Source organism: Myxocyprinus asiaticus, chromosome 41 (genome assembly GCF_019703515.2).
Source record: "Myxocyprinus asiaticus isolate MX2 ecotype Aquarium Trade chromosome 41, UBuf_Myxa_2, whole genome shotgun sequence".
Taxonomy (NCBI): domain Eukaryota; kingdom Metazoa; phylum Chordata; class Actinopteri; order Cypriniformes; family Catostomidae; genus Myxocyprinus; species Myxocyprinus asiaticus.
In genome coordinates this window covers 26,131,570-26,143,784 of record NC_059384.1, presented here as the reverse complement: position 1 = coordinate 26,143,784, position 12,215 = coordinate 26,131,570, and the positions used below count along the sequence as shown (strand labels likewise).

At 44.6% G+C, this 12,215-nt stretch overlaps 1 protein-coding gene across 6 annotated transcripts in view; it reads right to left on the bottom strand.

The window, feature by feature from the left end:
• Nucleotides 1–12,215, bottom strand: part of LOC127432005 (E3 ubiquitin-protein ligase HECW1-like) — a 160,372-nt gene that overhangs the window by 16,126 nt on the left and 132,031 nt on the right. For all 6 annotated transcript variants that reach the window (XM_051682728.1, XM_051682727.1, XM_051682730.1 and 3 more), the window contains 6 exons: nucleotides 4,879–4,992; nucleotides 4,303–4,455; nucleotides 2,588–2,686; nucleotides 2,358–2,487; nucleotides 1,069–1,215; nucleotides 810–924 (listed from right to left, as the gene is read on the bottom strand). In XM_051682728.1, coding sequence (XP_051538688.1) covers nucleotides 810–924; nucleotides 1,069–1,215; nucleotides 2,358–2,487; nucleotides 2,588–2,686; nucleotides 4,303–4,455; nucleotides 4,879–4,992 — 758 coding nt within the window. The remainder of the gene's footprint in view (nucleotides 1–809; nucleotides 925–1,068; nucleotides 1,216–2,357; nucleotides 2,488–2,587; nucleotides 2,687–4,302; nucleotides 4,456–4,878; nucleotides 4,993–12,215) is intronic.

Genomic DNA, 12,215 nt, shown 5'->3' with positions numbered 1-12,215 from the left:
AAGCAAGAGCATGAAAAGAAAAATGTGATATATGGAAACGTGGCCCATCAGCACATACATCTTGTCTCCTTTGTGTATAATAATAAACATTATTCCTTATTAAACCTCATTTAGTGATATATACACAATACCCTTCATCTGGTGAATATTTAGGCTATAAAAGCTTAATTTGGTAAATACTTAGATCTAGTACTTAATACTTAGTAACTGAGCCAAGTTTTCGTCATTTCAAAGTAAGAGTCCCCAGTGAATTTTGGGCTTGTTTATCTTTAAAAGTCCCACGTTATGCATCAAATCTGATTTTTTTTATTTTTTTTCTGGTTATTATTGGGATTTTGGTTGAACAATAATTGGCATCTGTGATTATATTTATTATATGACTCTTGTAGCCTCTATGTCTGTGCCCGTTACAGTAAAGAAAGAATAAGATTTTTTTATTTTATTTTTTACATTCTATAAATACATTTTAAAAACTATAAGCCGATTAATCAGTTATCTGCCTTTTCCACCACCTTAGTTATCAGTATCTGCAAAATCCACTATCTTGTTGATGGGGAGCAGGATTTGAACCAGTAATATTTCACTGTAGGTGGGGATACTTAATGCAACAGAAAAAAAAAAACAAAAAAAAAAAACATGCAACTGACAAAATGGCTTGTTTCTTGTCACTTTTTTTAAACAAGGATTTATCGCTTGGGTTATCACATAATGGCTCTACATGGTGTGACAGATGATAATAATTACTGTTTGTCAAAGCATTTGCCATATTGCTTGGTGAATTTTCAAAAATACATCAGGGTTTCTCTCACCTCCTCTGTATTCTGTGTTGGATCTCCAGTCGTTCAAATCGATCTCGGCCGTCCCTGCGATGACCAGCTCCAACTCACGAGCATCGAACACTGATACCAGACGAGAGTCTACAACCTGTATGGATAAAACAAATACAGGAGTTTATATCAGACATTCCAACTGAATGAGAATGGTCGAAAAAAAAAAAAAAAAACGATTTTCCTGATGTTTAAAATAAGTGTTGGTGTAGACTGGCAAGGACTGTTTAACCTAACATACCTCGTAGAAACCTCGTACAAGGGATTCGGTCTGCTGTACCACCCCCCTCTCCACCCTCCATCTGGCCATGCGTTCAATGTATTCCTTCTTGTTCTTCTCCGTCACTTGGATGTTGGAGCCCCCTGACTTCAGTTCCCTCTCTGTCACCTGTGCGTAGGTTAGACAAGGTTAAACAACAAGGTTTTAATGAGCATTTTACATTTTCTTTTCTTAATTTTCAAAGGTGAAATATGTAACTTTTTCAGTGTTAAAGTCACCATGAAGTACCTTGACGAGCGCGGTTTGATTGGTGTTTTGACATATTTCCTACTGAAATAGGAAATGGGGCAGGACATTTCAAACAACTGGCTACAACATGGATTGTGCTCCTATTGAAGTGTCTTACGAAGGCATGAACGACTCGTCCCATTTTTAAAAACAGCCAATAGGCTTTTGTTTACAGAGACTAAGGAACATCCATGACCTCACATAAAGTTTGAGAAACCTCCAATCAAATGCTTTCTAGAATGTCGAGAACACACCCTACACTATGGCATTGCTGCTTTGCTACATGAATTTGTAACAGACGTCAAGATTTTAACTGAAAAATTACTTATATTTCAAGTTTTCAAGTAATAGGTTTTGGAGTTTCTCACCAAAACCTATTACATGCTTTTAGAAGACTTGGGAATATGACCCACAAGTAGTATGGACTACTTTTAAGATATTGTTAGGTACTTTAAGCTTTAAAACAAGCCACTATCAACTGGCATTTTTTAAAGTTATATTTTGGGCTTTTTTTTGCCTTTATAGGATGGTATAGTGGAGAGAGAAAGAATAAATGACTGGGGAGAAGACTCGATCTCGGGTCACCCGGGATGCTTCCACACCATATGTCAGAGCACTTACCCACAAAGGCTATGGCTCTGACAGATCAACTACCATTTTATTGAAAAAAATAATCGGAATACTCAATAATATGGGTTTGGAATGACATAGGGGTGACTAAATTTCATTTTTGAGTGAACTATTCCTTTAAATGTTACTGTAAATGTGGAAAAATATTAACCAGGTTTAGCTTGCTATGCATAATGGAGATGCTTGAGCATGAGCCATAACTCTCAAGTTGCCCCTCTGGATATAACTATGGAAAGACAGGGGAAGCAGGAATGGAGGAAGGATGCCAGAGGAAATACTGTGAGGAGTGAGAAAAGAAGCTGTTCATACTCCCTTATCATTATGATTGGTGGCAAAATTAACCTTCTTTCATTAGAAAACCCATATCAAAAACAGACTGAAGTATCAAGCACCTGTCCAAAGACCTCCTCGTTGACTGTAAACGTCAGATCCAGTATATCAGTGATATCATTGTCCTTCATCCACTGTAAGCTCTGATGAAACTCCTCATCAAGGTACTCTAAATCACTCAGATCTGTCACTCTATAGGCCAAACAACAAACACATCCAATCAGAAGTAATCATAAAAAACTCTGGTCACTTTGTGATGCTATCAAGATGTTAAAGCACCGTTGAGACTTACAGTCTAAGCAAGGCCTTGTAAAATGGACGAGTGAAGAAAGCATCCAACAAATACTGGTGGATCAGAGCCAGACCCAAAATACGCCCACTGAAACGGAACCTGTAAGTGAACAGCAAACCATTGATTATTATATTATTATTATTAGGCATGTCATAAAATATCGATATATATCAGTTATTGATCGGCACGTTCTTTTATTTATATATTTTTGAGGCATTTAAATTAGAAGCCTAATTTGGGTGCTTTCCAACTCACTCAACAGTTGGGCTTCTGTTTAACCTCTTACTCTCAGTGGACCCACCGGCAGGTAATAGCATTGGGAGACCACAAGGGGGTGATATAACATTTACTGAAGCATGACACAAGGCACAGGTATCACAACACAGGACAGGTATTTTAGAGCTCCTTGTACAGGACGCATACACTCAAAAGTTACGTTGATGAGTTTGCAGGTTAGTGTATGAAACTGGTTTAACTGCGCAAACTGAATGATTAGAAATGATTATCCAATTTCTCTGTATGTATCTTTGAAAGAGGATTTTATTCAAGCTGTCAAATCAGAAAAAGACATAATTGTAACTGAAAATACATTGTGTAGGCTATATGAAAGATGCATATACACAATATATCATCCACTGATGGTCCTTTGATAATGATTGGGGTTGAATTTAATGGAAAACTATGCGAGTTATGCTCTGTGGTGCTGCAGGTTTTTGAGCAGCCTCCGGAGACGGCAAGCCCGTGCTGTGTATGTACCTTCATATAAAATAATTGTTTTGAATTTTAGAACCTGCCATGTCGTCCACTAGATACGTCCGGTGTGCGACCCCCTTTAATTTACCCTGCCACTCACGCTCTACCAAAGTTTTGTTGAGAAATGTGTTTGAAAAGACAAAGACTATTGTGCAACGGGTAGCTGTATTTATATCTGAAAAAATCCAGATATATATTGAAAATCATCTGATTATCAATGCATGAAAAAGGCATCAATCCCAAGCCTAATTATTATATGTTCTATACATGCTCGACTATGATATTGTCTCACTTAGACTTTTGCCAATCAGCATAAAGTCTGGTCCATTTTGCAACTTATTCTGGACAAGAACCACACACTTAGACAGGTAAAGCAACATTCACAGTTCATTTACTTTTTTTATGTGCCGTTTAGGGGCAGGTTTATCTGAAATAGATACCACAAATACTAATAAATACTAATTGATACTAATTACCTCAAACAAAACTCTGAGTATCTTACAATACTCAAGAGTATTCATACTTGGTAAAACTCTGCCTTTTTTTCCCAGACAGAAATTCAGTAAAAGGAAAGTATTTCTCTATACTTGAGATCTTAAATACCCAAATTCCAAAATGTGAACGTTTACCAGACGTGTCCTTCGTTTGGATAAAGTTCAAGGCAAAAGTTAAGAATTTGCCTTTGTATTTAGTTTCCTAACGTTGTAATTTACTAAACAACAGTGCAGTTTGCCTGTCAGTCCAAATGCCGAAATGTGTGGCAAAACAAAGGCTTAGCGTGACCGTCTCTACATGATTTTCTTTCTAGCTGACCAAAAGGCATGCGATTCTTCAACCGCATGCCACATCAACTGAAGAACTACAAAGTTGAACTTCAAACACATTCCAAGTGTAAGCAGCAATAATTAGGGATGGAGAGAGAGAGAGAGAAATAGCAACAGATAAATTAAAAAAATTCTCACCATTCTAAATGATTCTCCACAAATGCAGACATAGGGCTAATCTGCACGGTGTATGTGTCATTGGCTGAGTATTCAAACAAACCATAATATGGGTTAAACAGCTCTTGAGACAACAGGAAGAAGAACTCCCGCGATGGGCCGCTGTAGTCCAAACTATGAGGAACATGAAAGAGCTTATTGTAATTCAATTGTTAAAACATTTCAGGTTTACATATATAGACAAGGAACATGCCCCCACTAATATTCACATGTAACCTAATAGAAGGTTACACTGTGAGAGCTTACCCAATATAGTGTGACAACATACCCAGTTAGGACACATTGTCACAAAAGGTCAATGTGTGTTCAATAATGGGATATAATGGTGAAAATGTTCAATAGCTTTTTTTGTAGCAAAGACTTTAAGGTGTGTGGATATACAGAAATTGACAACCAAAAATGAACCTAACCTTAGAAATATTCATTGGTATAAAAAGTGTGACAACTAACCCTGGTCTCACCTACATATCGCAAAATATAAAAATTGTATAGTAGTATGCTATTCCAAACATAGCCATTGTCACACAGTGGACTTACCCTTCCTCTCCGACAAAGGTGATGTAGAGCTTGTTCCTTTGGAGCTCTTTGCGTGAGTAGGCCATCACTTGATTAAAGGTGCCTTCCAGTAAATGGTCCCTCCTGATGATTAGCCTTTAGCCCCACAAAATGATACTACATTAACATCAATGTGATATCACGAAGTTAACAGAATCCTGCTGAATTCAGATCTTAGTTCACCCGTGTCAAATGCTATAGTCAGGGATGGGCAGTATTTCAGATACATGTATTTGAAATCCGTATTAGAAATACAAAAGACTATTTTGTACTTTGTATTTTAAAGTCTTTGAAAAAAAATGTAATGTAATTTTTATCTAAATACATTTAATTTTGGTATTTGTGTGTTTTCAAAATACATAAAATACTTTGTGCCAGTCAAACTCTTTATTAGGTTGCATTGGGTGAGCAAATTTTCTGCATTCCTGCAATGATATATGGAGGAAGATAAGGTGAGGATGTGATGGTCGATTCTACTTGTTGCAAAAAACATAATATTTGATGGCAACTGTTATTTAATTTCCATCAAAATATTAAGGTAGCTATGATACTTTTCGCCAGCTAATGCAATGTGTGTCAACAATGAGGAAATCTATAGTCAGCAGCCAGCTAGCGAGCTAGTCTAACTATCATTGGTGAGTTCATTAGCTAATGTTAGCTAGATCGCTAGCTAGCAAGCTAAAACGAAACATTCAGATTTGCCTTCAGTTAACATGAAGGAATAAAAGAGCACTGGCAAGGGAAAATTAGAGTTCACACTAGCACTGGATATGAGCGCTAGCTAGTCAGCCTTGTGAGCTAATCGGTTGTTAGCAACTGCTTATGTATTTACTAGCTAGCTAGTCAAGCTAGTCAAAGTATTACTCCTTGCTAGAAAGCAAGAAAATTACCCACTGTTTAACACATGATTTATTTAATAGGGTTCGCTACAAACAAGCTACAGTGTAACCTGAACAGAAATAAGTATATAAATGGTGCTATTTAGCATTTTGCACTATGCAAGTTGGTAAACATGTACCTGTTTATATATAATTGTCTTTAATTAAATGCCTTACATTACCTAACTTTTACAAAAATGTACTGTGGCAATGCCATGGTTCAGTGATGGCATCAGATGGTACTTTGATATAAACAATTACCGTAGTTTATATCAGGTGCTATCTACAAAAACATGGTAACACATACCTTGTCCAAAAAAAACATGGCAATTTTACAGCATCTATTGAGCCTTTTATATGACTACAATGCAAAACATTCTGTTATGTGATATAACTACATAAGACCTCAGCACTAGGCTTGCATATTTTTTTTTTTTATTATTATTTAAAAAAAACAAAAACAAAAAAAACTTTTTTTGTTGTAATTTCTTATTTTTTACTGGGCAGGGGAAGGGTAGAGGTAGGTGAAATGAAAACAAAAGTTTCTAAGCAGTGGTACACCAAAATGTTCTTTGCATTCAGAATAGGTTCAGAGATTACAGCCTAATAGTGATACTTCATTGAGTGGCCAATTTTACATGTATTTTTTTGTATTTTCAAGATACAAAATACTGTATTTTATTTTGATAAAAAAAAAAAAAAAATATGTAAATATTAAAAAAAAAAATCCACACAGTATTTGGTATTTTTATTTTAAATACAATGTCATGTATGAATGCCTATCACTGTCTATAGTTAAAAAATTTAATGAAATTTGGACAGTACAAGGAGAGAGAAGAGACTGGAATAAAAATTGTTGTAAAACAAAACTGATTAGTAAATGCATTAGGTATCATGAACTAACAATGAACAATAATTATTTACAGTATTTATTCATCTTGGCTAATGTTTATTAATAAAAATACAATTGCTCATTTTTAGTTCATGTTAATTCACTGTGCATTAATGTATATTAAAGGTGCTATATGTAAGATTGACAACAAGTGTTTGAAATGGGTACTGCAGTCCAAATTTTTAAATATTGGAGAGTTGTCTGCCCCTCCCCAGACTCGAAGCTCATGCGGGTTGCCAGAATGTTGACACGCAAATTAGCCAACACAGCATCCGTTTTAAAGGATTTCTGGGCTTTTTCAGCTGTCTCCATCTTCCAAAGGCATCTCCAGTATTTATCCTTGTTTTACTATGCCTCTGGTCATGGTAGTTTTTAGATGGATGGCGAGGATTTTTAGGTCGGGTGGAATCTGTTATCTCTGATCCATTTCATTTGCTGGCATCCATGGCTGCAGCACACAGTGCTGTTTGCCTGCAAACTTGTTCAAATCTGGCAAACCGGCGGTGTCAAAATGCTATTGGTGAGTGGGCAGAGGACGGGATCACACAGGCCAAAACATAAACAAAAATTCCAGCCTGGAATGGAAATGTCCTGGTTACCTGCGTAACCTCCATTCCCTGATGGAGGGAATGAGACATTGTGTTGATGTAGTGACACTAGGGGTCACTCTTGGGAGCCCGAGACACCTCTGGTCTTTGATAAAAGGCCAATGAAAATTGGCGAGTGGTATTTGCATGCCACTCCCCCGGACATACGGGTATAAAAGGAGCAGGTATGCAGCCACTCATTCAGGTTTTATGCTGAGGAGCCGAGACAAGGTCCAGCCATTTCAGCGGGTAGTTCAGCGTTGTGACAGGAGGGACACAACGTCTCATTCCTTCCATCAGGGAATGGAGGTTACGCAAGTAACCAGGACGTTCCCTATCTGTCACTCACTCGACGTTGTGTCGATGTAATGACACTAGGGGTCCCTATACAAAATGCCGCAACTGGCTGAACTGTGTTACGTGAACTGGCGGTGTGTGACAGGCAGACCACTGTGTGCCTCGAAGCCAGCGCACCAGGCCGACACATAACCTCCCCCAACAAAGTTATGAGTGTCGAACGGCCCTTTAGGGACAAGTCGACTACCCAAAAGATAGAGACAGGCTAACCCAGTCATGGCCTCTTTTCCCCTTCTTTTTTTCCACTCCCTAAAAAAGAAGGGGGATTATCTGACTGGGCCGCCAGGTCTAGTCGGGGGGTGTCCCTACCAAGGGGAGAACACCGCGGAGACCACACCTCACCCAAAGAGAGAGGGGGGGGGTATTTAAGTGGAAAATATGTCACATGGTCTTGCCGACCATGTGGAGAAGTCTCATGGTAGATCCTACCCAACGGGGGAGGAGTTACTACAAACATGGAGACTGTGGCAGAGGGGGCTCTGCCCAAGGAAGACGCAGTTTGCCAACAGGGAAACGAATTAGCAGAAGATATACATCGCATGGGGTTACCTTACAGGGAACCGCCACATGCGGGGCACCTACCCCAGAACAGGGCTCTTAGTTAGCACGTGTACTGGGCCGGCAGCGAGTCTCTCCGAAAACTCGACTGCTACAGGGCTCGGAGGAAGTCAACCAGGGAACATAGTTTGTGAACACTACTGGGAAATAATGGCACACGTCTTCAGCTCAGAGGAGGTGAAAGGTGCTATGTGCAAGCGATACACCCGGCCAGCTATCCTGGGCTTATCCGCTTGTATTGCATGCCACTAACTGGGACGAAACCGGTTCCACCCGGAGGTTGTAGAACCTTGCAAATGTGTTGGGTGTTGCCCAGCCCGCTGCTCTGCAAATGTCTGTTAGAGAGGCACCCCTGGCCAGGGCCCAGGAGGCCGCTACACCCCTGGTAGAATGGGCTCGTAGCCCTACCGGGGGCGGCACGTCCTGGGCGTGATATGCCATAGCTATGGCGTCAATGAGCCAGTGGGCGATCCTCTGCTTGGAGACAGCGCTTCCTTTCTGCTGTGCACCAAACAGACAAAGAGCTGCTCAAGATCCTAAAGCTCTGTGTGCGATCCAAATAGATGCGTAAAGCGCGCACCGGACACAGCAACAACAGGGCTGGGTCTGCCTCCTCCTTGGGCAGCGGTCGCAGGTTCACCACCCGGTCCCTAAAAGGGGTCGTGGGAACCTTGGGCACATAGCCCGGTCGGGGTCTCAAGACCATGTGAGAGTAGCCCAGACCGGACTCCAGGCATGTTTTGCTGACAGAGAACGCTTGCAGGTCTCCTACCCTCTTGGTATGGAAGTGAGCGCAGTCAGGAGGGCAGTCTTCAAGGAGAGTGCCTTAGGCTCAGCTGACTGCAAAGGCTCAAAGGGGGCTCTCTGTAGACCTTGAAGAACTACAGAGAGGTCCCATGAGGGAACGAGGCGCAGTCTGGAGGGGTTCAGCCTCCTGGCGTCTCTCAGGAACCTGATGATCAGGTTGTGCTTCCCTAAGGACTTACCGTCCACTGTTTCATGGTGTGCTGCTATAGCAGCAACGTACACTGTCAAGGTGGAAGGGGACGGCCGCCCTTCCAACCTCTCCCACAGGAAGGAAAGCACAGATCCAACTGCACATCTCTGGGGGTCTTCCCGTCTGGAAGAACACCACTTAGTGAACAGATGCCACTTAAAGGCATACAGGCACCTCGTAGAGTGGTAGACCGCTTAGGTCTTCCACGTCCCATCCAGGGGCCAGACATGGAGATTCCAGAGGTCTGGTTGTGGGAGCCAGATGGTGCACCATCCCTGAGAAAGAAGGTCCTTCCTCAGGGAAATTCGCCGGGGGGGGGGGGGTGAGCTGTCACAAGGAGCGTGAGGTCCGAGAACCACATCTGGGTGGGCCAGTAGGGTGCTACCAGGATGACCTGCTCCTTGTCCTCCCTGACCTTGCAAGTAGGCTCACTGGGGGAAACGCATATTTGCATAGGCCAGGAGGCCAGCTGTGTGCCAGCGCGTCTATGCCAAGAGGTGCCTCAGTCAGGGCGTACCAGAGCGAGCAGTGGGAGGATTATTGGGAGGCGAACAGGCCTACCTGTGCCTGTCTGAATCGACTCCAAATCAGCTGGACATCCTGAGGGTGGAGTCTCCACTCTCCCCTGAGGGTAACCTGCCGTGACAGCACGTCCGCTGCAGTGTTGAGGTCACCTGGGATGTGAGTGGCTCGCAGCAACTTGAAGTGCTGCTGACTCCAGAGGAGGAGACGGCAGGCGAGTTGTGACAAACAACAAGAGCGCAGACTGCCTTGGCGGTTGACATATGCTACCATTGCCGTGTTGTCTGTCCGAACTAACACGTGCTTGCCCTGGATCAATGGCCGGAACCTCCGCAGGGCGAGCAGAATTGCCAACAACTCGAGGCAGTTGATGTGTCAACGCAGCCACGGGCCCGTCCATAAGCCGGCGGCTGCGTGCCCATTGCAAACAGTGCCCCAGCCCGGTTTGGAGGTGTCTGTCGTGACCACGACATGCCTGGAGACCTGCTCTAGGGGAACACCTGCCCGTAGAAACGAGAAGTCGGTCCAAGGGCTGAAGAGACGGTGACAGACCGGCGTGATGGCCACGCGATGTGTCCTGCGGCGCCATGCCCGTCTCGGGACTCGAGTCTGAAGCCAGTGCTGAAGCGCTCTCATATGCATCAACCCGAGCGGGTTGGCCACCACTGAGGATGCCATATGCCCCAGGAGCCTCCGAAAGAGTTTCAGTGGAACCGCTGATTTCTGTTCGAACACCTTCAAACAGGTCAGCACCGACTGTGCGCGCTCGTTCGTGAGGCGCGCTGTCAATGAGACTGAGTCCAACTCCAAACCGAGAAAAGAGATGCTCTGAACCGGGAAGAGCTTGCTCTTTTCCCAGTTGACCCAAAGCCCTAATCGGCTGAGGTGCGAGAGCACCAAGTCCCTGTGTGCACACAACATGTCCCGAGAGTGAGCTAAGATTAGCCAGTCATCGAGATAGTTGAGAATGCGAATGCCCACTTCCCTTAACTGGGCAAGAGCTGCCTCTGCGATCTTCGTGAAGACGCGAGGGGACAAGGACAGGCCGAAAGGGAGGACCTTGTACTGATACGCCTGACCCTCGAATGCAAACCGCAGGAAGGGTCTGTATCGAGGTAGAATCAAGACGTGAAAGTATGCGTCCTTCAGGTCTACCGCCGCGAACCAATCTTGATGCTGGACACTCGCCAGAATGCGTTTTTGCGTCAGCATCTTTAACGGGAGTCTGTGTAAAGCCCGGTTCAGTACTCGCAGGTCCAAGATTGGCCGCAACCCACCGCCTTTTTCCGGTATGATGAAGTAGGGGCTGTAGAACCCCTTCTTCATCTTTGCTGGAGGGACAGGTTCTATCGCACCCTTCCGTAGGAAGGCAGCAGTGTTTTCGTCCTTCACCAAGGTGAAGTGGATACCGCTGAACCTGGGCGGACGCCTGGTGAACTGAATCGTGTAGCCGAGTCGGACGGTCCGGACCAGCCATCGCAACGGATTGGAAAGCGCAAGCCACGCATCCAAGTTCTGCGTGAGGGGGACCTAAAGGGACAACGTCGTCAGACGTACCGGCATGTGGGGCCTCGCGCCGGGGCCGATCTCGAGGTGCCACACCCTGTCGTTGCCGTGCTGAGTCTAGGGACATCGAAGCACTTACCTGGCTCCTTGTGACCACCCCGTAACAGCCTGGGATGGGGGAGAAAGAGGCCTGTCCTCGCAACCCGTGGAGACTGTCACATGGGGGGCGGATGTATGCCACAGCTGGGCGCGCAGAGGCGGGGAGACTGCCGCTGGAGTGCCAATCCTGCAAGGGAAAAAAGGTGGACGGTGGTCGTGATGACGACCGTGCACACAGGGTATGTGACCCAGGGAAGGAGGAAACCTCTCTTTTGCTGAACTGTTGGGTACCGCAGCCACTTGGGCATGCGGTGAAATTAAATGAAAAGGCAACAAAAGATTCTCGACCCAGCCTCCACCAGAGGATGGAGTGGTCTTCTTACCAGCTCCAAGGCAGTGGGTGCTTTGAAGCCTTTCATGGGTTCTTGGCGGCCAGCCGTGAGACGGGTGGTGTCTGCTTCCTGCAGTGGGCTCCACACTGGGGCCGGGCCGAAGGGGCGGGCTGCAGCGGAGCTGGTGCAGTCACAGCAGGGGGACGCCCTTGGAGACGAGCAGACGGGGTGCGGGATCTTGAGCCGCACCCGGATAGCCTCCATCTGCTGCTTCACCGTCGAGAACTGCTGGGCAAAGTCATCGACGGTGTTGCCGAACAGGCCAGCCTGAGAGATGGGGGCAGCAAGGAACCGTGTCTTGTCGGCCTCACCCATCTCGACCAGGTTGAGCCAAAGGTGGCGCTCCTGGACTGCTAATGTGGACATAGTCCGCCCGAGAGACCGCGCCGTGACCTTTGTTGCTTGGTGAACGAGGTCGGTCACCGAGCGCAGTTCCTGCATCAGATCTGGGGCGGAACTACCCTCGTGCAGTTCTTTTAACGCCTTGGCTTGGTGGACCTGCAGGAGAGCCATGGCGTGCAGGGCAGAGGT